The sequence below is a fragment of the Rhinopithecus roxellana genome, chromosome 2, assembly GCF_007565055.1.
Source record: "Rhinopithecus roxellana isolate Shanxi Qingling chromosome 2, ASM756505v1, whole genome shotgun sequence".
Taxonomy (NCBI): domain Eukaryota; kingdom Metazoa; phylum Chordata; class Mammalia; order Primates; family Cercopithecidae; genus Rhinopithecus; species Rhinopithecus roxellana.
The window spans coordinates 185,604,629-185,628,739 of record NC_044550.1 but is presented as its reverse complement, the minus strand read 5'-3'; the positions used below and the strand labels follow the sequence as shown (position 1 = coordinate 185,628,739).

Here is a 24,111-nt window from a genome sequence, read left to right as displayed (position 1 = left end):
AAAAAATGATATTTTTGTCTTCTAACTAGGATATGCAATAGTTCATTTAGGGAGATAAGAAATGGAAAAGTATAAGCTATAAATCCTCCATTTAGTTGGAACTGTAGCTTCTCATTATAACAAAAATCAAAAACTAATGACACTTTCTAAATTTCTCTGCCATTTTTTTTTTATTTTTTTGAGTAGTGGTTTGTAAGTTTCGTTTTCCTACTTGAAATTGCCTTCTGAGTATGTGACATCTATAATCAATGACAATGGAGTAAAGAAACATCTGCATAAGTTTCTGCCCACGCTTTTTTCACTACTGCTTTGTAGTTAAAATGTAGGTGAATAAGAAATATGTAGCTCGTGGAAATGGGATATAATTTCAGTTTCCAATTGCCAAAAAATTCTCAACTTCTCTGATCTTGATTTCTTCATCTGTAAAATAAAGTTAGAATCACAGAACTTTTGCGAGTGTTCAACAATAAACTATGTGTAAAAACACTTTCATAACTATAAAAAAATATGTGCATCCTTTGGCAGTTGTTGAATGTTAGGCCTTAGGTTAAAGCTAAATCTCACTTGAGACTTCCTTTTTCGGCAACAGTTTACCAAGCTTTAGGAAGTGCTGCCCTCCTGTGGATGATGCTTGATAGTGCTGAATAAGTATGATGAGTCCAGATTATTAGGAGTTTAGTAATTTTGTTGATGGCGTAAAAATAAAGTTCATTTAAATCTATTTATGTTTATACAAATATATATGTGTTTATAACATATAAGAAATGTATATTATAAAACAAATTATATGTGCGTATATAAGTAGACGTATAAAACCAAGATGAACACACACAACGTATTTAATATTAAATATTGTAGCCACTCTCTAAGCACTAGTTTCCTTCAGATTCAGGAAGAAAGGCTGTTTCAAATTAGGGCTAGCGCTATTTATAAGTTAAAATAATGATATTACTTTATATTATTATAAAATATTAACATTAACATTAAAAGTTTAAGGAGATTTCATTAGCAACATACAGGATCCATTAATACGTTCTTTAAAATAATTTTAAACACTAAAATAGCATAAATTATTATTCATTATTGGGAAATAACATTTCTAAAAATATTTCCATTATAATCCACTTACTACCTAGGATTTTCTGATGTAATTTTCAAGGTAATTGAAATAAAATATAACTAGGTTTAAAAATAGAATAGAACAATAACTTTTATCTAAAAATCTTCAATACTTAGTTTCCTGAGGAAAAAACAAACCGACACAGTAACAACAACAACAAACAATGATAAACAAGACTTTACATTCCTAACATTATTGTGTTTAAATATGTTTTTCAGAAATCATTCACATTTGGGATTTAATGAGAGAAAATTTTCCAGGTTTTAAGAATCCAGGCCAGGCACGGTGGCAAAAGCCTGTAATCCCAGCACTTTGGGAGGCCGAGATGGGTGGATCACGAGGTCAGGAGATCAAGACCATCCTGGCTAACACGGTGAAACCCCGTCTCTACTAAAAAATACGAAAAACTAGCCGGGCGAGGGTGGCGGGCGCCTGTAGTCCCAACTACTCGGGAGGCTGAGGCGGGAGAATGGCGTGAACCCGGGAGGCGGAGCTTGCAGTGAGCCAAGATCGCGCCACTGCACTCCAGCCTGGGCGACACAGCGATACTCCGTCTCAAAAAAAAAAAAAAAAAGAAGAATCTGTTTGACATCATTTAATTAGGGCTCTAAATAGATTCAAATTAAAGAAAAATTGGACCACATGTTTTATACAGAGATTCAGTATCCGTGTATGTGATCATCATAATTCTATGAGAAAATATTATTTCACAGAGAAATAGGACAGTGAGTAAGCGTGCGTGTGTGTGTATGTTTGTGTGTGTGTGTGTGTGTGTTGAAGTGGGAAGAATGTATTAAGTTTGGTAAGACTGGTTATAGTTCTCTTAAAAATATTTTTTGGGGTGTTAAATAGAACCAGTAACCCCAGGAACTCGTAACTAATCAATCTAATTGGGAGATAGGTTGTCAAAACACTTTGTCACAAGAGAAGAGATTTAAAAAGCACAAAAATGTCTTGGTGAATTCTAACACATAGTTCTGACTTTATTGATTGAAAGGGTCTTTGTCTATTTCTGCTGCCAAAAATAAATTTATTTTAACCATGTGACAGTTGAATGAGAATTTAAATAGACCATATTAACAACATTTTGAAATAAGGTTTCATGTGCAAATACACAAAGACTGTATATTGGCCATTAATCCCTGAAACCCTCGATAGAGTAAAATCTCTGTGCTTTTCAGATTCAACTTTGGTTGAAATTTCTTTAAAAGTGTAATTCTAAGTTCAATTAATTATATGATTATATCAATTAATGTAGAAAAGCCTTAAGTATAACCCCATACCCTTATTGGTTAAAAAATAGAAGTGAACTTTCTTAGACAGATGAAAATTATGAAACAACTATTAAATGACAAAAAACAAACAAAATAAGACCAGCAAGAAACCTAACTTCGGAAAACTTTCTACTCAACATTGAAAGGTTAGAAGAAATTTTTTAGAAACTCAGGATCAAGACAAAGATGTTGTTTAACATACTTTAAATTAATGTTGAATTTTATAATTTAATTATGCAATAATATATGGAAAAAAGTTATGTATTATAATATACAATGTATGTATATACATTTATAAATGTAGGAATTAAAATTATTTATGTCAGAAAAAAGTTTATCAATATTGATAGATATAATTTTAATATACAGGCCACCTGCTGTGATTCATGCCTACAATCCCAGCACTTTGGAAAGTCAACACAGAAGGATTGCTTGAGCCCAGGAGTTTGAGATCAGCCTGAGCAACATAGGGAGACATGTCTCTATAAAAATAAAAATAAAAAGTTAGCCAGGTGTGGGGGTGCAAACCTGTAGTCCAGCTACTTTGGAGACTGAGGTTGGAGAATTGCTTGAGCCTGGGAGGTTGAGACTACAGTGAGCCACCATCAGCAGCACTGTTAGTACTTCAGCCTGGGTGACAGAGCAAAATCTTGTCTTAATGCATACATATATAAATACATAAGATAAAATAAAATAAAATAAAATAAAATAAAACCAAACCAATATACAAAAGTAAATTGCAGTCTTACATACCCAATAAAAACAAAAGTGAAATTTTAAAATAACGTTAAAGAAGACTCTAAAAATAATTACATACCCAAAAATAAATCTAACATAAAAGGAATATAACCTTTTTCAGGTACATTATTCCATTTGTTTGTGTGAAACTTAAACACATTCTAAAATTTGTGATAAAAAGTAATGAACTCAGAATCATCTTGTTACCAAAACCTAGCAGAAACACACACAAACAAAATAAAATTCAGGACAATAACCTTGATGAATATTGATGCAAAAATCCTCAACAAAATACTTCCAAACCAAATGCAGTAGCATATCTAAAAGCTAATCCACGACAATCAAATAGGCCTTATCTGCAGAAGGCAAGATTGGCTCAACATACACAAATCAATACATGTGGTTCATCATGTAAACAGAAAGACAAAAACCACAAGATTATCTCAATAGGTACACAAAAACTTTTGATAACTTTATGCAAAAACTCAATAAACTAAATACAGAAGAAACATAACTCAAAATAATAAGAGTCATATATGACAAACCCCCAGCCAACATCATACTGAATGGGGAAAATCTGTAAGCATTTTCCTTGTAAACTGGCAAAGACAAGTATGCCCTCTCTCACCACTCCTATTCAACATAGTACTGGAAGGCCTTCCAGAGCAATCAGGCAAGAAAAGAAATAAAAGGCATCCAAATAGGAAGAGAGAAAGTCAAACTTTTCTAGTTCACAGACAACATGATTCTATATTTAGAAAACCCCATAGTCTCAGCCCCAAAGCCGCTTGAGAATAATAAAAAACTTCAGTAAAGTTTCGGGAAACAAAATCTATCTACAAAAACCACTGTCATTCCTATACATCAACAGCAAAGCTGAGAGCCAAATCAGAAAGGCAATCCCACTCACAATTTCTAAAAAAGAATAAAATACCTAGGAATACAGCTAGCCAGGGAGGTGAAAGATCTCTACAATGAAAATTACAAAACACTGCTCAAATAAATCAGAGATGACACAAACAAATGAAAAAATATTTCATGCTCATAGATAGGAAGAATCAATTTCATTAAAATGGCCATACTGTCTAAAGCAATTTAGAGATTCAAGGCTATTCATATTAAACTATTAATACCATTCTTCACAGAATTAGAAATAAAAAAAACTATTTTAAAATATATATGAAAACAAAAAAGAGCCCCAAAAGCCAAGGCAATGCTAAATAAAAAGAACAAAGATGGAATTATCACGTTATCCAACTTTAAACTATACTACAGGGCTACAGTAACCAGAACAGTATGGCACAGGTACAAAAACAGAAACATAGATCAAGGAAACAGAATAGAGAGCTCAGAAATAAGGCTGCACAACTAACAACCATCTGATCTTCTACAAAACTGACAAAACCAAGCAATAAGAAAATGATTCCCTATTCAATAAACGGTGCTGGGATAAATGGCTAGCCATATACAGAAGATCGAAACTGGACCCATTTCTTACAACACATACAAATATCAACTCAAGATGTATTAAAAACATAAATGTAAAATCCAAAACTATACAAACCTAGAAGACAACTTAGTCAATACTATTCCGGACATAGAAAGAGGAAATATTTTATGACAAAGATGCCAAAAGCAATCACAACAAAAGCAAAATTTGGCAAATGTATCTAATTAAACTTAAGAACTTCTGCACAGCAAAAGAAACTATCAATAGTAAACAGACAATCTACAGAACGAGAGACAATATTTTTCAAAGTATACATCTGACAAAGGTCTAATATCCAGCATTTATAAGAAACTTAAACAAACTTACAAGAAAGAAACAAACAACCTCATTAAAAAGTGGGCAAAGGACATTAACGGGCACTTTGCAAAAGAAGACATACATGCAGCCAACAAGTATATTAAAAAGCTAAAAGCTAAATACCACTGATTATTAGAGAAATGAATATTAAAACCACAGTGAGATACCATTTTATGTCGGTCAGAATAGCTTTTATTAAAAAGTCAAAAAATAACAGATGCTGGCGAGGTTGCAGAGAAAAAGGAACACTTATATACTGTTGGTAGAAGTGTAAATCAGATCACCCATTGTAGAAAGCAGTGTGGTGACTCCTCAAAGACTTAAAAACAGAACTACTATTAAACCCAGCAATCCCACTACGGGTATATACCAAAAGGAATATAAATCATTCTATTATAAACACACATGCATATGAATGTTCATTGCAGCATGATTCACAATAGCAAAAACATAAAGTCAACCTAAATGCCTATCAATGACAGATTGGATAAAGAATGTGTGGCATATATTCATCATGGAAAACTACACAGCCAAAGAAAAGGAATGAAAAATTTTTTTGGCAGGAACATAAATGGAGCTGGGGGGAGTCATTATTCTTAGCAAACAATGCAGACACAGAACACAAAATACCACTTTCTCTCACTTATAAGTTGGAGCTAAACAATGAGAACTCATGGACACAAAGAGGGGAACAAGAGACACTAAGGCCTACTTGAGGGTGGATGGTGTGAGGAGAAAGAGGAACAGAAAATATAACTATTGAGTACTAGGTTTAATACCTGGGTCTTGTAATAATCAGTACAACAAACCCCTGTGTACCACATTACATGTAGAACAAACCTGCACATGTACTCCTGAACCAAAAGGTTCTTTCTAAAAATAAAAATAAAAAATTAACATATGAGCTTAAAATAGCCAAGATAAATTGTAAGAAAAAAGTTATGAATACTTACCTGAACATGTATCAAGATACATAACAAAGTAATAATATAATGTATAACAACACAAAGATGTGAAATTGGCATACAAAAAATTAGAGATCAAAATGTATTCACAGCTAATATGCCAGTGTATTTCATACAACTGAGAAATGAGAAAAATACAAATTATTTAATTAATGATCTGAAACAATTCTTAACTACACAGAATGTAAAAGAGAACTGTATTTTTATGTATAACAAAACCAATTACAAACTTACTAAACAGATTTGAGAAAAACTGTTATTATGTGTTATCTACATAATAGACACAGGGAATCCATATAATGGATACAATATACTGAATGAATAGCATATTATATCTTAATATTATATATGCATTATATATTGTACTGGCAATTCTTGGTCTAGAGGTCCAAAGGTGAGGGGGGCATGTATTGAAGATTTCATGTGTTATGAACTTCAATTCTATATATGATATCCAGACAATGGGATGCTGCTATTGTCTAGCAAAGAGAAGGAAAACTTCACATGACCCATAGGGTCAACAGGAATATAGAGGTTCAAGGTCCTCAAACACATTATTCCAGCAGTCTGCATCCTATGTCTTGGCTTCAGTGTAGATTTCTTGACAAAAAGTTGCTAAAAATTCAGCATAATTTATAATTCTGCTAAGCCAAAAATTAGGTCTTGGCTATAATTTTCAACACATTCTACCCACTTACTATGGGTCATAAGGGTCTTTTTAAAAGTTGTCATGGATATGTTCTGCTTTATATTGTGCCCTGAGTTATATGTGTCTGAATTAATTGAAATTTTCTACCTCCTGTTACTGAAGGCAACAAACACAGCTAACAGCTACATAATTCTTATAATTATTATTGCTTCCACACTTTTCAGCTGTTGATTTGGCACAAGGTAATTCATCCTCTTCCATCTGTTCCTCATGACAATTCACCAAAAATGAAAATCGCAGTAATTGTGATTGTACTGCATGCCAAGTGATACCACTACCCCATTTCTACCAGTAATGTGGTCTTTACAGCTATCTAGCCTAGGATTACTACAATGTAACACTCTGTTTGAGTTCCCCAAGAAAGAGGCACTGAAAAAAGAATTTGAATACAAATAATTTCTTTGAGAATCATCCCGAAGTAACACCACAAAGGCAGTGGATAAAATGGGGTAGGGAAAAGACAAAAGCCAATATGAATGTATTGCCAAGTCACTTGCCACTGCAGAAAACTGCATACATGTAAAAAAAATAGCATAATATTTAACAGAGTAGTTTATATAAATATTTTAAAAAATATAAAATAATATTTTATGTTATTTAATGATAGATACAAAATGTACAAAAAAAATAACAGATGTAAAGAACTGAAGTCACAGTTTTAAAGAGCAAATGAGCAGCCAGTGTATAAAAAATTATATTGTAATGTTTAATTTCTTCAGATGGCTATCAAATAGATTAGGATTTATCTCATGTTATGTATAAAATTATATATGATACATTATTAAAATAATTCAAATAAAACCTTTGAGATGAAGGTAGAAAATTGAGCTTAATGCTTTTTAAAACAGATTCATTTGAAAGTAAATTAAATAAAAATAAAGACTTGAGCAAAAGCATTTCAGAAAATACAAATAAGAAAAGTAAAGATTTTGCAAAATTAATGCTGGCCAAAATGCCCAGAACAAGTACCTCAAAGAAGCATCTTATATATTGTGAAATATAACAAAAACATGTAATTTTAACAAATTATTTTTCCATGAATGATATGAACTCTATTATTGCCTCATTTATTGTCTGTGTACTTGTATTATCAATTACTGAGAGAGGACCATCATAATCTCCAAGTGTAAATGGAAATCTGTCTATTTCTCCTTTAATTTTCATTAATTTGCTTTCTTTACTTTGATCCTCTTAGGTATATACTTATTTGTGATTATTATGTCTTCTTGATTAATTAACACCTTTACTTATAAAATGACCTTTATTCTCATAATCATTTCTCTGAAGATCTACTTTATCTAATATTGATGCAGCCACTCCACCTTTGCTTTACTGTTAGCATCATAGGTATATTCTCATTTTATTTTTAACCTTTTTCTTTATGAGTTTCTTAAGACAGAACAGAGTTTAGTCTTGCTTTCTTAAAAAAAAAAAAAAATCCAATTTGACAATGTCTAACTATTGGTGAGGGTTGTGAGCACTTTACATTTAATGCGATTATCTACATGTTTGAGATGGAATTTATCATTTTGCTATTTTTTTATTTATCTCATCTCTTTTTTGTTCTTTTTTTTCTTTCCTACCTTCATTTTTATTAGTTGAACACATTTTATGATCCTAGTTGATATTTTTATTAGCTTATTAAATATTCGTTTTTTGCTCTAGTTTTTTGGGGGTTGTATGTAGAATTTGCAGTTAGTATCATTTTTAGCATAACAACTTTACAACAGTATACATCCTGTATTTCTTCTCGGATTTTGTGCTACTGTTACCATACCATTTACTTCTATGAATTATACCTTCAAAATACAATAAAAAACAGTAGTTACTATTTTGGTTCTAAGCCGTCTTTTACACTTTAGTAATATTAAATAAAAATTTTAATGCCTTTTTTATTCACTGACTTATTTATATTTTTTGTCTTTCCATTCATTTATCTAGATCCAAATTTTTACTGGAGATCATTTTTCTTCTGCCTTCAACATTTCTTCAAGAAGTGGTGGTCTATAGAAGATTAATTTTCTTGGTTCTTGTAGCAACAATAAAAAAATTAGCCTTTATTTTTAAAATTATATTGGCTGGGTATTAAATTTGCTGGGAATATATGTATTAATTATGATAATTTTAATTTATTTTAGTATTTTTAGGTGTAACTGCGGTTTTGTAGCTTGCATTGCTTTTAATGAGAAGTCTGTTTTCATTCTTTCCTTTTTTTCTTTGTTAGATGAAGTATTTTTTAAATTTTCCTTCCATTTTTCAGACTTTCTCTTTATCACTGTTCAATATATCGATTGTAATGTGATAGAGGCATTTTATTTTTCTTTTCACTTGGTTAATTGAGCTTCTTGGATCTATTCGTATATGGAATTCACCAAATTTGAAAAATTTGTGGGCATTATTTATTGTAATATTTTTTTTTCTGCTGATGCTCCTTTAGGATATTGAAATAGTATACGTTAGGATGCTCTGTTTATTTTGTGGGGAAGGGAGAAGTGATTATTTTTCTTTGTTTTCCATTTTGTATAGTTTCTATTACTATATCTTTAAATTATTTTTTTCTATGCTGTGTCAAATCTATAAATACTATCCAATGTATTTTTAATTTTAGATATTGTGCATTTCATCTCTGGTAGTTTAATATAAGCTCATTTTTAGATATTTTATTTTTCTCTTTATATGCTTACTTTTATGTTCTTTTGGCCATACACTATTTTTTTTTTAGGTCTACACTATATCACTTATGTACATTTAAAATTTACTTACAGAAATACAGAGCAACTGCTAAATAGTGTAAAGATGTATCTTTTCAAAAGTCCCAGGCAGGAAGACTTAAAAACTCAATAAACAAATATTAAAATTAATTAAAGTCTTACAATTTGTCCAACATAATATCAAATTACAAAATTCAGTAGCATTCTCTTCTCCAGATACAACTAAAAAATGTTACAAAATGAGGTGTTTAGAATTGCAACAAAACTATCATCAAAGAGTTATCTTAGAGTTACTCCATAACCACAAGCTATTTATAACAGCTGTTTTAGAGCACTTGTCTACTAATTCTATCATCTATGTCATTACTGTGAACTTATCTATTTAATAATATGCCATTTGTTGCTGTCACTTATATATTTATGTTTTGTCAAATGTTTCATAACTTTTTTTCTGATTTTACCTTGTTGGATACTGGGCTATTTTTTTAAAAATTATTTTAAATATTTGGACACTTTGATCTGGTAGAGAGATATTCGCAATTTCTTCCACTAGAGCTTGCTTTTAAGTTTATTAGATCATATTCTAACATTTTATTTCAGAGTAAATTTTATTCCACCAAAGAGGCCATACACATCTAAAGACTGTTTTGATGTTTGGAGACCTTTAACCATGGTGAAAAAAACTACATACATATATATGATTTTTATATATGTACGTAAATATGAAGTAACTATTATTGGATCACCTACAATTTCTAGTGGTTTTATGCCCTTTTCAGTAGTTTCCTTAAACGCATGTGCAGATCAGTATTCCAAAAGAGACTTGAGGATACTTATTGGGTAATATGTTCACTACCTGGGTGATGGAATTATTCATACATTAAGCCTTAGTGACACGCAATATACTCTGATAACAAACTTGCAATATACCCTTGGAAACTAAAATAAAAGCAGAAGATAAAAAATAAAATACAATGTTACTACTAAAGAAAGCTGGTCATTTAAAAATTTTTCATTATTCTTTTTATATTCATTAATTTGAATTAAGAGATTGCTTGTTGGTTGAACAGTTTATGTATACAGTATAAAATAAAATATTAATGAATTTTATTTTATATGTTATATTAAATCATACTGATTGTTTATTTTGCATCTCAAATTGTCCCAGATTTTGGAAACTTCTTCACAGTAGTTCCTGTATTCTTCTGACATGGCTCCATCATTTCTGAGCACTTTTGACTTTTTGGCATTACTAGATGGTTTAGACTCAACTTCTGTTTTCACTGCCTCAAACTTAAAATTAACCACTTCTCCAGCGAATGATATTTTATTTTATTAGATAATGGCATATAAAACTCAAGATGTACATTTTAGGTAAATTCATTGTTACTGGGTTTCATGTGTTTTCAATGGACAAAGAGAGAATATGTATTTGCACATACTGACACACACATACACATTTTCTATTCTCTATTTCTAAACCATTTTAAACAGTAAAAAACCTTTGCCACAATAACATAATATTTATCTATTTCATACATCTTAATAAATACATGAAATTTGTTTCAGAATTACTCAGAGATTTGTAAAAAAATCAAATTTACTGCTTATGGAAAAATACTTGTCTGATAAATGAGTCTCTTAACAGCATTGAACCAATACTACTAGACTCATACTACATACTATACTAGTACATACTAGACTCATATTTATTTTGCACATATATTATAACAAAATTCCAAATAATAAATATTTTTTCTTCTGAAGAAGGAAGGAAGGAAGGAAGGAAGGAAGGAAGGAAGGAAGAAAGGAAGGGAGGGAGGGAGGGAGGGAGGGGAGGAGAGAGAATAGAAGGAAGGAAAAGAAAGAAAGAAAGAAGAAGAAAGAAGAAAGAAAGAAAGAAAGAAAGAAAAAAGAAAGAAAGGAAAAGAAAAGAGAGAGTAGAAAAGAGAAGTGAAAAAGAGAGACGAAAAAGAGAGAAAGAGAGAAGATGAGAAGAGAGAGAGAGAGAGAAACGAGAGAGAAAGAGAGAAAGAAAAAAGAAAGAGAAAGAAAGAAAGAAAGAAAGAAAGAAAGAAGAAAGAAAGAAAAAAAAGAAGAAAGAAAGAAAGAAAGAAAGAAAGAAAGAAAGAGACGGAGGAAGGAAGAAGGAAGGAGGAAGGAAAGGAAGGAGGAAGGAAGGAAGGAAGGAAGGAAGGAAGGAAGAAGGAAGGAAGAAAGAAAGAAAGAAGAGAAAGAAAGAAAGAGAGAAAGAGAGAAAGGAAGGAAGGAAGGAAGGAAGGAAGGAAGGAAGGAAGGAAGGAAGGAAGGAAGGAGGGAAGGTCTCCAAAGGCCAATTCAAGCTGTTCAGAAAAGGACTGAAGAACAAATATATTTAAGGTTCATAATCACTCATGAATACAAAGGCAAGTGTTCATATATCAAATCATAAGCAAACTGTAATTAATGATGAGCAAGAAAATATGAAACATTAGTATCACATTGAAATTAACTCAAGATGGAGGGAGGGATAAATATAAAATTTGTAAATGTCATAGATAATATTAGCAGGTTAAAAGAGAATGGAGAGAAAAAATATTAAAATATTATTAATTTTTGCATACTGACCCTTTATCATATATATGTTTTACAAATATTTACTTCCATTCTACAGATTGCCTTTTAAGTTTGCTGATTGTCTCTTTTGCTGGCCAGAACCTATTAAGATTGATATAATCCCACTTGTCTGTTTTTGCTGTTGGTGTTATATCCAAGAAATTATAACCAAGGTCAATGTCAAGAAGCATTTCCCTATGTTTTCTTCCAGGATTTTTGTGGTTTTAGGTGTTAGGTTGAATATTTAATTTGTCTCAGGGAATCAAAATGTCCACATTACCCAAAACAATCCAGATTAATGAATCCATATCAAAATCCCATTGGCATTTTTTAAAGAAATAGAAAGGACAAAACCAAAATGTATATGGAGCCATTAAAAAAAAAAAAAAAAAAAGCAACTTTATGCAAGAAGAGCAAAGCTGGAGACATCACACTCCCTAGTTTCAAAATACACTACAAAGTGACAAGAATCCAAACAGTATTAAAACACACACATAGACTGAGGGAACAAAATGGAGAGCCTAAAAGAAATCTACCCATATATGGTCAGCTGGTCTTTCAACAAGATGCCAAGAATACACGATGAACAAAGAGTAGTCTCTTCAATAAATGATGTCGGGAACACTAAATATCCACAAGCAAAAGAAGGAAATTAGAGCTTTATCTTAAACCACACCTCTTCAAATTTGATGAAAACAATTCTTAAAACTTAGAAAAGAGAACTTTTTAAATTAATACAAACGGTTATATATTTAACATAATATATATGTTATTATTAACATATATTAAAATATGTTAAATGGGAGAAAAAAATGGGAGGAAGAAAGGTGTTTTCTTTAAAAGCAAACATACAAATGATCCAGAATGCCCACTTCTACTTAATACTAAATGTAAAGTTTCAGCTTACAAAATAAAATACATGTGAAATGCCTAAAAACTGAATAAAAGAAAAAAGACTGCTATAACTTCTACATGCTATTATGGTCTATATTGAAATTCAAAGAAACCTATAGCCACTATTAAGTTATAGTCTACACTGAGAGAGACAATCTTTCAATTTACCTCAGCTATTAGTCTCAAAGGGTATTTATTGACTGAACCCAAATTGATAGCAAAGAGAAAGGGAGCCAGGTGATACACGGTTACACTCTTCTCCTGACTATGTTAAAGCCACCTTTGTCATTTCCCCAGCACCACAAACCATAGTTTTTTTCAAGCATTGCTATTCCCTCTCCTTTTAACCACCTTCATTTGAATTTTGCAGATTCAATGATATTCATACATTCTACTCTGAGCTATACAAATGATGGGAATATTAACACTCCTCCAAGTAGAAAGCGAGCCAGGTGATACAGTCAATAACAATAGCTTCCTAGGACTCTGAATAGCATTCATTCAGGAAGTGTACTGCAAAGGGTTACTTTGCAGGTCTTGATTTCTCAGCTTGTACATTTCTCAGCTTGTACATTCCCAAAAGAGTATATTCCCAAATGTACATGCTTGATTTCTCAGCATGTACATTATTCATGTTCTTATATTCAAGACAGGCTCATACCCGTCTCCTAAGAGCTGAGTTCCAATCTTTTGGAATACAGTGCCTAATAAGAGGGTTTTTGTGTATCTGAGGTCTTGGTCTACAGTAGTTTAACCAGATAGTTTATGTTATCAATGTGATTTACCATGATCACCAGTTTTTGCTCTGAGGGTCTGGAGTCTGGGTAACTGAGGTTAGTCAAACAGGCTCTAGACATCTGTGTGATTGAGCCCTAACAATAACCCAAGACATTAAGGTTCAGGTAAGCTGGTTGATAAAACTGCATCCTGTCACCACATATCCTTGCTAGGAATATTAAATAAATCCTGTGCAAATCTACTGGAAGAGGACCCCTGCAAGCCTGCAACTGATCTTTTCTGGCCTACCCTTCATAGTTCATTTCTCTCTCCTTTTTTAATCTGTGTTATTTTGTTATAATAAACCACAACCATGAGTCTAGCAGCTTCTGAGTCCTGTGAGTCCTTCTAGTGAATCATCAAGTCTCAGAGTAGATGCATAAGAACAATCAGTAAGACATTGTGAATAATTTGGTAAAACAAAATTTATGTTATCATTGCAATAGAAATTTCTTTGTAAAATGTTTTTTCCTTAATCTTGAATGTACAAGTATAGTTAAAATTCCAAAATACCACATGAAAAATAATTTACTGGAATTTATTTCTCATATTTAAATGTGACTTTAAAATACACTATTAAAGATATTGAAGATTATATTAAAAATATGTAACTAAAATCCAACCATATGGATCAGAGCTCTAAGTTTCTATTCTTGTAGGCATTTGTCTTTCTCTTTGTTTTAATGAGGATATACCAATGGTAATAGCTCCATCTGCAGTTGGCCACTATATATTTTTTTCTCCTGCAATTTTTGACGTAGTTGGAGTGAGTCCATATGCAACAGGGTCTTTAAGCAATTTCCCTCTTCCCAGATTTGCCATGCAGTATCTTTATTCTCTATAACTCTCCATTCCTACCTCTTCCTGGTTACACTCTTATCCTGACTATGTTAAAGCTACCTTTGTAATTTCCCCAGCACCACAAGCCATAGTTTTTATCAAGCATTACTATTCCCTCTCCTTTTAACCACCTTCATTTGAATTTTGCAGAATCAATAATATTTACACATTCTACTCTGAGCTACTATAAATCAATGTGAATATTAATATTCCTCCAAGTAGAAAAGGGTTATAAACAGGGAATTATAAAATAGGCCTCTAAGAAAACCCCAAGGAATGCAAATTAAAATGAGACACATATTTTCAACAGTCAAACTGGTCACAAAATAAAAACTATATATTATAGCCAAGTTGCCAAGGATGTATGAAAATTATATATGTTTTATTATGTTAGTGAAGTGGTATACAGACCCTAAAGATGAAACTGTGAATGCAATTCTACTGCTGGAGGAAGTCCTAATTTACCAAGTCTCCAGCACACCCACATTCATACAACACGCCATTACACTATATATGAAGTATACATATATTATATATATGCATACATGTAACAATTATTACACTGTGGTGTGTGCTAAAGAATACATGACTAAGTGGCAGAGTTAACAATATTATTTACATGTCATTAATAACTGGAATCTGATTTCTGTGATAGGATGTCCCAGCTCTCTAGATACGGAACCATTGACATAACCTTTCTATTGTTCTCTTTCTTAAACTATGACACTACTTTCTCATCTGAAAAAGAGAATCAGTGATACTTGTCTCAATATCAAATACTCTATTTTTCACTTCCTATTGGCGTCTTTTCTTTGGAAAAGCAGAGAGCTAGGACTTGAGTGAATCCTAGAATCACAAAGACACCTATACAATTTTAGGGAAATTAGTTATGTGGACTTTGGAGGTAAATAGATCTATTTCCCATTATTTTTTCAAAATGACGTTTGTCAATGAGAGACTTACTTAATTTTTCTCTGTTTTTATTTTATCGTAATATTTTATAAATATATTGTGAAAATTAGTAATAATAATCCAAATGTTTAGAAAAATGCTTCAGTGGAGAGTTTAGTCATCATAAATTTTAATACTAAACTGAAGATTATAGCACTAGAAAGTAGACTGTCCACAGATTTACTGCCTAATCATCAATATTGAGAAATAGTTTTGTTATCTTTCCAAGGTGTATAACAGAATAGACCAAAATATAACAGAATGAAGAAAACTGTTTGAGATGAGGGGCCATAACTTCAATATAGTCAGATATTTGTGTATCTAAACCAGCCAAGCAAGGAGAGGAGTGTGTACATGGGCATTGCCGGATGTGTCCACTAATTATCCCAGCTAACAACCTGAAAATGAGAACAACTGTAGCCACTACATCAGGATATTTTGGGAATTTGAAGACTACTGACATACTACTAGGTTCCACTGATGTTGGGATACCAATTTTAATGAAGTCACAACTGAGCTAAAAACAAAGATTGTTTGAATTCAATTTCTATTTTAACACAAGGCTACCACTTCACACTACCTTTAGTTGGCACTTTTGTCAAGAAAAGACAGAAAATATCTGGAAACATGGATTCCAAAATAATGTCATTAAAAGGATAATAAAAGCACCACAATTTGTATGAATCCAATAAATACCACATTATAGTTATTAGTTTTTATTTATTCCTAAAATTGTTCACTTATATGATGTATATTTTTATCTGTATTTTTGAGATTCACAAAAATGAAAGATCTATTCCTATATGTTTGTTTGTAATAACAAAATGGCCTATGAATTCAAAGATAATTACATTAAAATAAATTTTTAAAAGGTTCAAGTTGATTTGCTATAAATATAAAAGAAATTACAAAATAATTTGATTTGCTACCATGAAGGAAGAGGGAAGGCATAACATGTAATGTTACAAAGCCTCAAAAGAACTAGGTTTGGGGGTTAATAAGGGGCCTGTATTAAAGATAAGGTAAATTTTTTTTCCACAACTAGGGAAATTCTTTTTTAGTTTACGTACAGCACCTTTCAGAGTCGAAGCTGAGTTGCTGATGATGCCAGTACACCCACATTATGATTTCTTTGAAACATCCAGTGGCTTCATCATTTAGGCCAAAAGAGCACACTCTCACTGACAACAATTTCTATTTATGACAAGCTAAAAATAGGCAGGTGGCAAACTTCTTAAGCATGACAACAGTAAATATGGAAATCAGCCTTAGTGAATATATTTTTAAAAAGAATTAACTGGCCGGGTGTGGTGACTCACGCCTATAATTCCAGCACTTTTGGAGGTAGAGGCAGGCAGATCACGAGGTCAGGAGTTGGAGACTAGCCTGGCCAACATAGGGAAACCCCGTCGTCCCTACTAAAAATACAACAATTAGCCAGACATGGTGGCGGGAGCCTGTAATCCCAGCTACTCAGGAGGCTGAGGCAGGAAAATCGCTTGAACCCAGGAGGCAGGGGTTGCAGTGAGCCGAGATCGTGCCATTGCACTCCAGCCCAAGCAACAGTGTAAGACTCGGTCAAAAAAAAAAAAAAGTAACTATATTTAAGACAACTTTTTATTTGTAATCAAGGAATACGTTATGCACTAGAGATTCTTGATGGCTGACAAACCGGACATGAGTGACAATTTAATCATGATGGTAAAGTCAAAATGATAAGAGGATGTAGTAAAAAGTTCACCAAAGAAAACTAAAAGAGAGTAAAAATGAAGAATTAGAACTGAGAAGTGGGAGTTATTCAGCCTAAGTATCTGAAAAGGTCTGGGTAGTGGCCTTGTTAGAAAGGAATCCCAGAGAATGATTGATATATTAGTTATACACATAACATATTTGATGAAACAAATCACACTATACACTTTATGTACTTTTTATCACATAAAAACTATACCTTATTAAAAACAATACAGATCAACAAAATGGTTACAATGAAAATAAATAACAAAAAGAACAATACCAAGTGTTGATGACAATGGAGAACAGCTGGAACCCTAGTATATGGCTAGTAGGTTTACTAGTGTGTACAACCGTTTGGGAAACTAAATTTTAATGGTATCTATGACTTGTCAATTCCACTCTCACGAATATATCTAACAGTATAGCATACATGTATTCACCAATATTAGGTACAAGAATGTTCAAAGCAGTGTTCATCATAAAGTGGCAAAACCAAAATAGCCTAAATGTCCATCAGCAGTAGAATGGATAAATAAAATGCAATACATTAATTCAATATAGACTCCATATAGCTATAAGAATGAACACAACATATCTACATGCAACAATTTATATGAATTTCAAAAACATAATATTAATCAATAAGAAAAAAATACAAAGGAGTACATAATGTGTGTTTCATCTATATAACGTTTAAAGTCAAGGAAAATTGATATATGGTATTAGAAGCCAAGAAAGTGTTTACCCTTAGATAGGAGTTGTAGGGACTCATAAGCAGAAGGAGGAGTTAAGGATTGCATTCATGTTTTCTTTAATTAATTTGAATGCTGGTTGCAAGAGTGGAGTTATTTCGTGAAACTTCAATGAGCTATAAAGTTTAGGATAAATGTTTTACAGAAAGATTACACAAAAATTTAAAAACCCGGCCGCCTGCAGTGTGGCTCACGCCTGTAATCTCAGCACTTTGGGAGGCCGAGGCGGGCGGATCACGAGTTCAGGAGATCCAGACCATCCTGTCTAACACGGTGAAACCCCGTCTCTACTAAAAGTACAAAAAATTAGCGGTGCGCGGTGGCGGGCGCCTGTAGTCCCAGCTACCAGGGAGGCTGAGGCAGGAGAATGGCGTGAACCCGGGAACCCGCGCTTGCAGTGAGCCGAGATCTCACCACCGCACTACAGCCTGGGCGACAGAGAGAGACTCCATCTCAAAAAACAAACAAAACAAAACAACGACAACAACCCACACACTGATCACAGGAAAGCTACATATAAGAAAGAATTGGAAGCCTTATGTGAGGAAAGATTAACAGAAAGCTCCAAGTTTTCCAGAGAAAGAGTGGGAAGCAGGTTATGAGAATTAGAGTTGGGATAGGAAATGAAGACAACCAATAAATAAAACACTGTGCCCAGAAAAGAAACTATAGTTGAAATACAAATAATACATTACTGTGATTAATCTAGTTCAGTTCCAGACAAGCTGGATAGAGGGGGAAGGTTAAGAGGCTATTTTTTTCTTAAGTTAATTGGGGTTTATTCCAAAAATAAAAAGTTGATTTAACAACTGATAATCACTTTATATATTTTACCATATTGGCAGAACAAAGAGAAGAAAAATATAATAATTTCAACAGACACAGAAAAACATTTGATAAAATTCGTCATCCTTTTACGATGATAATTTATTTGAATTAAAAAGAAAAAGGGAGATTCCTCAATCTAATAAGACGTATCTAAAATTAGCCTAGAGCAAACATCGCACTTAATGGTAAACAATGAATGATTTTCCACTGACATCTAGAATGAGACAAAAGGCCCATTACCCTCATTTTTATCTTATACTGTGCGGGAGTGTCTCATTAACTGTTAGATTTGTTTTCTTCATGGGCTGGGATAAGGTAACATTAGATCTAAGAATCCATCTGAAATTTATCAGCAGGAAATGCTTGAGGGGATGGATACTCTAGACTTCAGGATGTGCTTATTTTACATTGCATGCCTATACCAAAACATCGCATGTACCCTCTAAATGTACACTACTATGTACCCACAAAAATGTTTAAAAATAAAAATAAATTTAAAAAGAGGAGTAAAGATTAAAGTTCAGATTTAAATTAAATATTAAGTCAACAAATAAAAATGAATAAATAAAATATATCAGCAGGGAAGGAGGGCCTAACATGGTACTGACAGTGAAAACGAAATTATACCAGCCAAGTGTCATATAGCTTATTACTGGGCTTCCTGCTCTCCCGATCTACAGTGCGCTGGGATGGATGGAGACAGACTGGAAACCCAAAAGACCCATGCAAAATGGAGTTCATCCAGTTTCCAGTTGCCTTACCTGTCTAACCATTTTCACTACAGTGTTCAAGGGTTTAACCTTTCCATTGCTGCAGCAAAGGCTAGTCTCAAATTCTACAGTGAGAACTATCTATGTGCTGTACAGCAGATCTCTTAGAAGTTGAGGAAGAAATAAGGTTCAGAGGCTGGGCGTGTTGGCTTAAGCATGTAATCCCAGCAATTTGTGAGGCCAAAGCGGGTGGATCACTTGAGGTCAGGAATTTGAGACTAGCCTGGCCAACACAGTGAAACCTCGTCTCTCTTAAAAATACAAAAATTAGCTTGTCCTGGTGGCATGCCTGTAATCCCAACTACATTGGAGGCTGAGGCAGGAGAATCACTTGAACCTGGGAAGCGGAGGTTGCAATGAGCCAAGATCCGCCACTGGCCTCCAGCCTGGGAAACAGAGTGAGAGTCCATCTCAAAAAAAAATTTTTTTAATAAAAAGAGAGAGAGAGAAATAAGGTTCAGTTAAATTTGATGGTGCCATGCGGAACACTTGGCCTGCCCAAAATTTATTAATAGATTCGCTTCTGGATATGAGTAGCAATGATTTTCATAATTCCTGATATCCCTGTTCCCTTAGCTATTAAAGGTATTTTTAAAATGTTAATTGTTTTATTAATTTCATCTGTCACAGTTAAGACTTCCTCACTGATAGAGAAAACAAGTGTCTTAACTGGTGCAATCAAATGTATCCTTGTACTTATTCCGATGTCCTTCAAGACAGTTGGAGTTTTTCTTTGTCACAATTTAACATATCATTTCTCTAGTCTATTTTTCCTACACAGAACTGAAGAACAACTACTGTAATGGAAACTCCACAAAAATTTGACATGTTGATAGCTTTCCTGTGGTCAAACAGAATTATGTAAAATTGTGTATCTGCCCTCTTTCAATATCAGTTTACAGTTAGCAGGTGTTCTTAATGCTTTGAGAATGTGATGGCAAACAAAACACAAAATGTGATTTTACCAGTTCTTCATAGTATACCTTAATTTGAAATAAAATATTCAAGGCAGTTATTTGTTGTTCAGATATGTTTAGTAACATAAGCAGCATGAAGGATTTAAGTAAATAGGTATTTAATTTCTGAAATGATAGAATTTCTGAACCTAGATTATTATTCTATAAAGGTGAGAAGTTGGGAGCTTGCTGTTTTACAAAGTCTTTTTCACATTTATCTAATTTTTTATGGCTTCCTTTGAGAAGGAAGGTTTAGTACATACCAGAAACCATTTATTTTTGGCAGATTTTTTTGGCTACTTTCCATTTACAGAGCCCCATGGTGATGTAACTAGGGTTTTATCATTGCAGGCTTCCTAAGTAGTTTGGTGTAAATCATATTTAATATAAGTATAATTCTTTATAATTGATATGGAATAGTCACACATGATGCCATATGATCCTCCTAACGAGTATACTGAAATTTTTAACCCTATTTTAAAGAAGAGAAAGCACTGTGACTCAAAAATTTCAGCTACTTGTCTAAGATCACAGTTAGCAAGTGGAATCAGAACCTGAAGCCACATGCATTTTTCAGGACCCTTCACCTTCTTACTTTTTGTATGTCTCTTATTTAAGGTGTATAGATTGTTAACTCATTCAGTAACTATAATAATCACTATCCAATGCGTACCTGGCTAGTGACAATTATCATAGAACACATTTTAAATGTCTTGAAACATACTCATGTGAATCATATACCTAAATTAAAAGAAAAATGTGGTTTGAAGGCATATAAAATTTGAAAGCCAGAAAAGAAAAAAAAAAGGAAATCTGGTTAAATTATGCCTTAAAGCAACTTTAAAAACACAGAATTATAAAATTTTAATTACCTCATCTTCAAAAATAAACTCAAATTTTATTTACCTTGCATATGTTTTTTATGTGGTATATTTAATATCTTTCCTCTAGACAAATTCTATGAAAAAGTTGAAAAGTTTTTGATAAAAAATTATTGCAAGAGTTTTGCAATATCAAGAGGGGAAAAAAGATACACACAAATACCGCTTGTGAAAGATGAGAGTAAGATCAAGTGAGTTGATGAGCATTCTTGTGTGTATGGCTTGCCACAGGTCTTTGTACTTGTTCTTACCTACTCCTAAAAGGCTTTCTTCACTTCTCTCAGGTCTTTGGCCTGATGTCATTCTTTCATTTGATACTTTCTCTGCCTGCTCTATTTAAATATGCAACCTCACTCTAAGAACTATCTGTTCTTCTTACTTTATTACATAGCATATATGACAGGCTAACATCCACATATTTTATATATTCATTTTATTTATGGGTTGTCTCCTCTCATTAGAATGTAAGTTCCATGAGATAGAGTAGATAATTTGATCTGTTTTGCTTATTGTTGTATTCCTACCACTTAGCCAAGTTGTAGGAATTAGGTTGGCATTCAACAAATACTTTTTTTACACAAAGAAAACGAGAGAGAATGAACTAAGAAAAGTAAAAATGGAAGGCAGGCAGGCAGGAAGGCAGGCAGAAAGGAAGGAAGGAACGAAGAAAGGAACGAAGGAAGGAAAGAAGGAAAAAAAGAAGGACCAAGGGGAGTGAGGGAGAAAGAAAGGAAAGTCAAAAGGTATGTAAAAAGTCTTTCACATTACCTCTGTAAGAAAGTACCAGTGGTAGCATCATCTTTTAATTCCTGCTATTAATTAGTGTCCCAAGTACTAAGAGATCTGGAGGCAAAACCATTCAAGAGAGAAGGAAATAAAAATATAAAGGGAGGCTCATAAAAGTCAGGGAAAATAAGTAATATAAACAACCAATCAGGACTGGCCTTGATGGTTAATATTATTGTGCTTGATTCTCATAAGGAATGCTTCATGAAAGGAAATGTGAGGCTGGCCACAGGATAGAGAGAAGTTAATTTGAGAGATGGTGTCCAAGTACCCAGAGAAGTGTAAAGACAGATAGTGAGAACTAGAGTAGAGTGTAAACTCTGGTTTTCTATTGCCTGATTCTATGCTTTTCAAAGCTTTCTGTAGACAAAGAAAATAATGAAGGACAAAAGAGGGACAGTAAATCATGCATCACCTCGAAAATATTTGCCAGGGTATTTTTGAGTAGTGTTATAATGTATCCTAATACAGGCACTTTCATTTATATTTTGAAATTGATTTATACATTGAAAAGCTATTACCTAAATAGACACAAAGTTGTTTGCATTAAGAAATAATAGCATACATATTAAATCCACCACTTCATTTTTAAGGATTTGTTCAAAGAGAATAATCAGGGAGTTGTTTGTACAGAGATATTAGAAGTCCATTATCTTAAGCTCAGCATATGCAGTGGAATGGAAATCTTTTGCCGTACAACAATAAGCACAAATAAGGGATGTGGAGTCATTAAAAAGAGAAAATTTTAGACTTACCTAAAATTTTGCTATAGTATGAATTCCATTCTCCCCAGTAGGACTGAAATATATAGTCTTGCAGTAAATAAGATATGATATTTTTAATCCTTTCACCAAAAGTCATCTGGTCAGTGAGCTCTGACAAGGCTGCCGGTACATAGGAGACCGGTGCTGGGATTTTCCCACAGTGTCTCTCCACTGTTGATGCTGGAGAGAACCTCAATGTGTACACAAATGGAATTCCTAATTTCAGAGCAATGAGATCACCACAGATTGTTACTGGGTCTGCTACTAACACATCAAAACCACCCTTCTGAAGTCTGGCCATTAACTTGGGGTTGTTTAGTACACCATCACAGATTTGTATATTAATTTGAAAGAAAGTGTCTAGAAGGTTTCCTAGTTCTTTGTAGAAAGCCCATATTGTGAGAGGAGTTGGTCTCTGGTCAATCCACAGCATTATCATATGCTCAATTAAGGAATCTATATTGCTCTTCTTGTAGGAAACAGGTATCACTTCAAAATTCACAGGAGAATCAGGATTGGAATTGATGAATAGAGTTGCTGATGAAGCCAGTACAGTCACATTGTGATTTCTTTGAATCAACTCTTCTAGAATAATCTTAATATTTAACCAATGGCTACCATCTGTAGGCCAAATTAACACATTCCCACTTAGAACAATTTCAGTCAGAGTCAAGTTAAAAACCAGCATCTGGACAAACTTCTTAGTCATGGTGAAATCCATTATGGAAACCATCCTACTGTAGGTCCTTCAAGATGTAAAAAAACAAAACAAACAAAAAAACTTCAAAGTACATTTAGGTCAATTTTTAAATAAAATAATATTTAATGCGATGGTTACATTCAGTCATGGGTCAACTGATCTTTAGATTAAAATATAATATAATTCAAATTCCTATATGCACTAACATAATTATTTCAATAACAGAAATAAAATCTGGTTTTTTTTAAAGAAAAGGAGGCAGGGGTGTTATAAACCTACAATCTGTATATTCTGGGATAATAACTATGATTTATAAAATACATCTTTAATATAATACATTTTTCACAAAATTGATTAAACAACTTTCTCTCAGAGGAAGTTTGCTCAAACATTTCAAGGTGTTTTAGATTATATGGATTACAGAGTAAAATACTATGCATTTGATATAGAATAGCTTTCTTCTCCATAAAGCCAATTGATCATTGTCTCCTATGCCTTTGTTACAGGGAATTTATCAGTTTCTTCCATATGACACAAATGAAGAATATATGGCCTGGTA

At 32.8% G+C, this 24,111-nt stretch overlaps 1 protein-coding gene across 6 annotated transcripts in view; it reads right to left on the bottom strand.

Annotated features, from left to right (window-relative positions):
- LOC104668690 (UDP-glucuronosyltransferase 2A1) overlaps positions 1 to 24,111 on the bottom strand; it is a 68,528-nt gene that overhangs the window by 24,371 nt on the left and 20,046 nt on the right. For 2 of the 6 annotated variants that reach the window (XM_010371446.2, XM_030925088.1), the window contains exon 2: positions 22,844 to 23,598. The exons of 3 other annotated variants lie outside the window; for them this stretch is intronic. In XM_010371446.2, coding sequence (XP_010369748.1) covers positions 22,844 to 23,585 — 742 coding nt within the window. In that variant the 5' untranslated portion in view covers positions 23,586 to 23,598. The remainder of the gene's footprint in view (positions 1 to 22,843; positions 23,599 to 24,111) is intronic. One more of the 6 variants, XM_030925106.1, reaches the window with a different exon arrangement.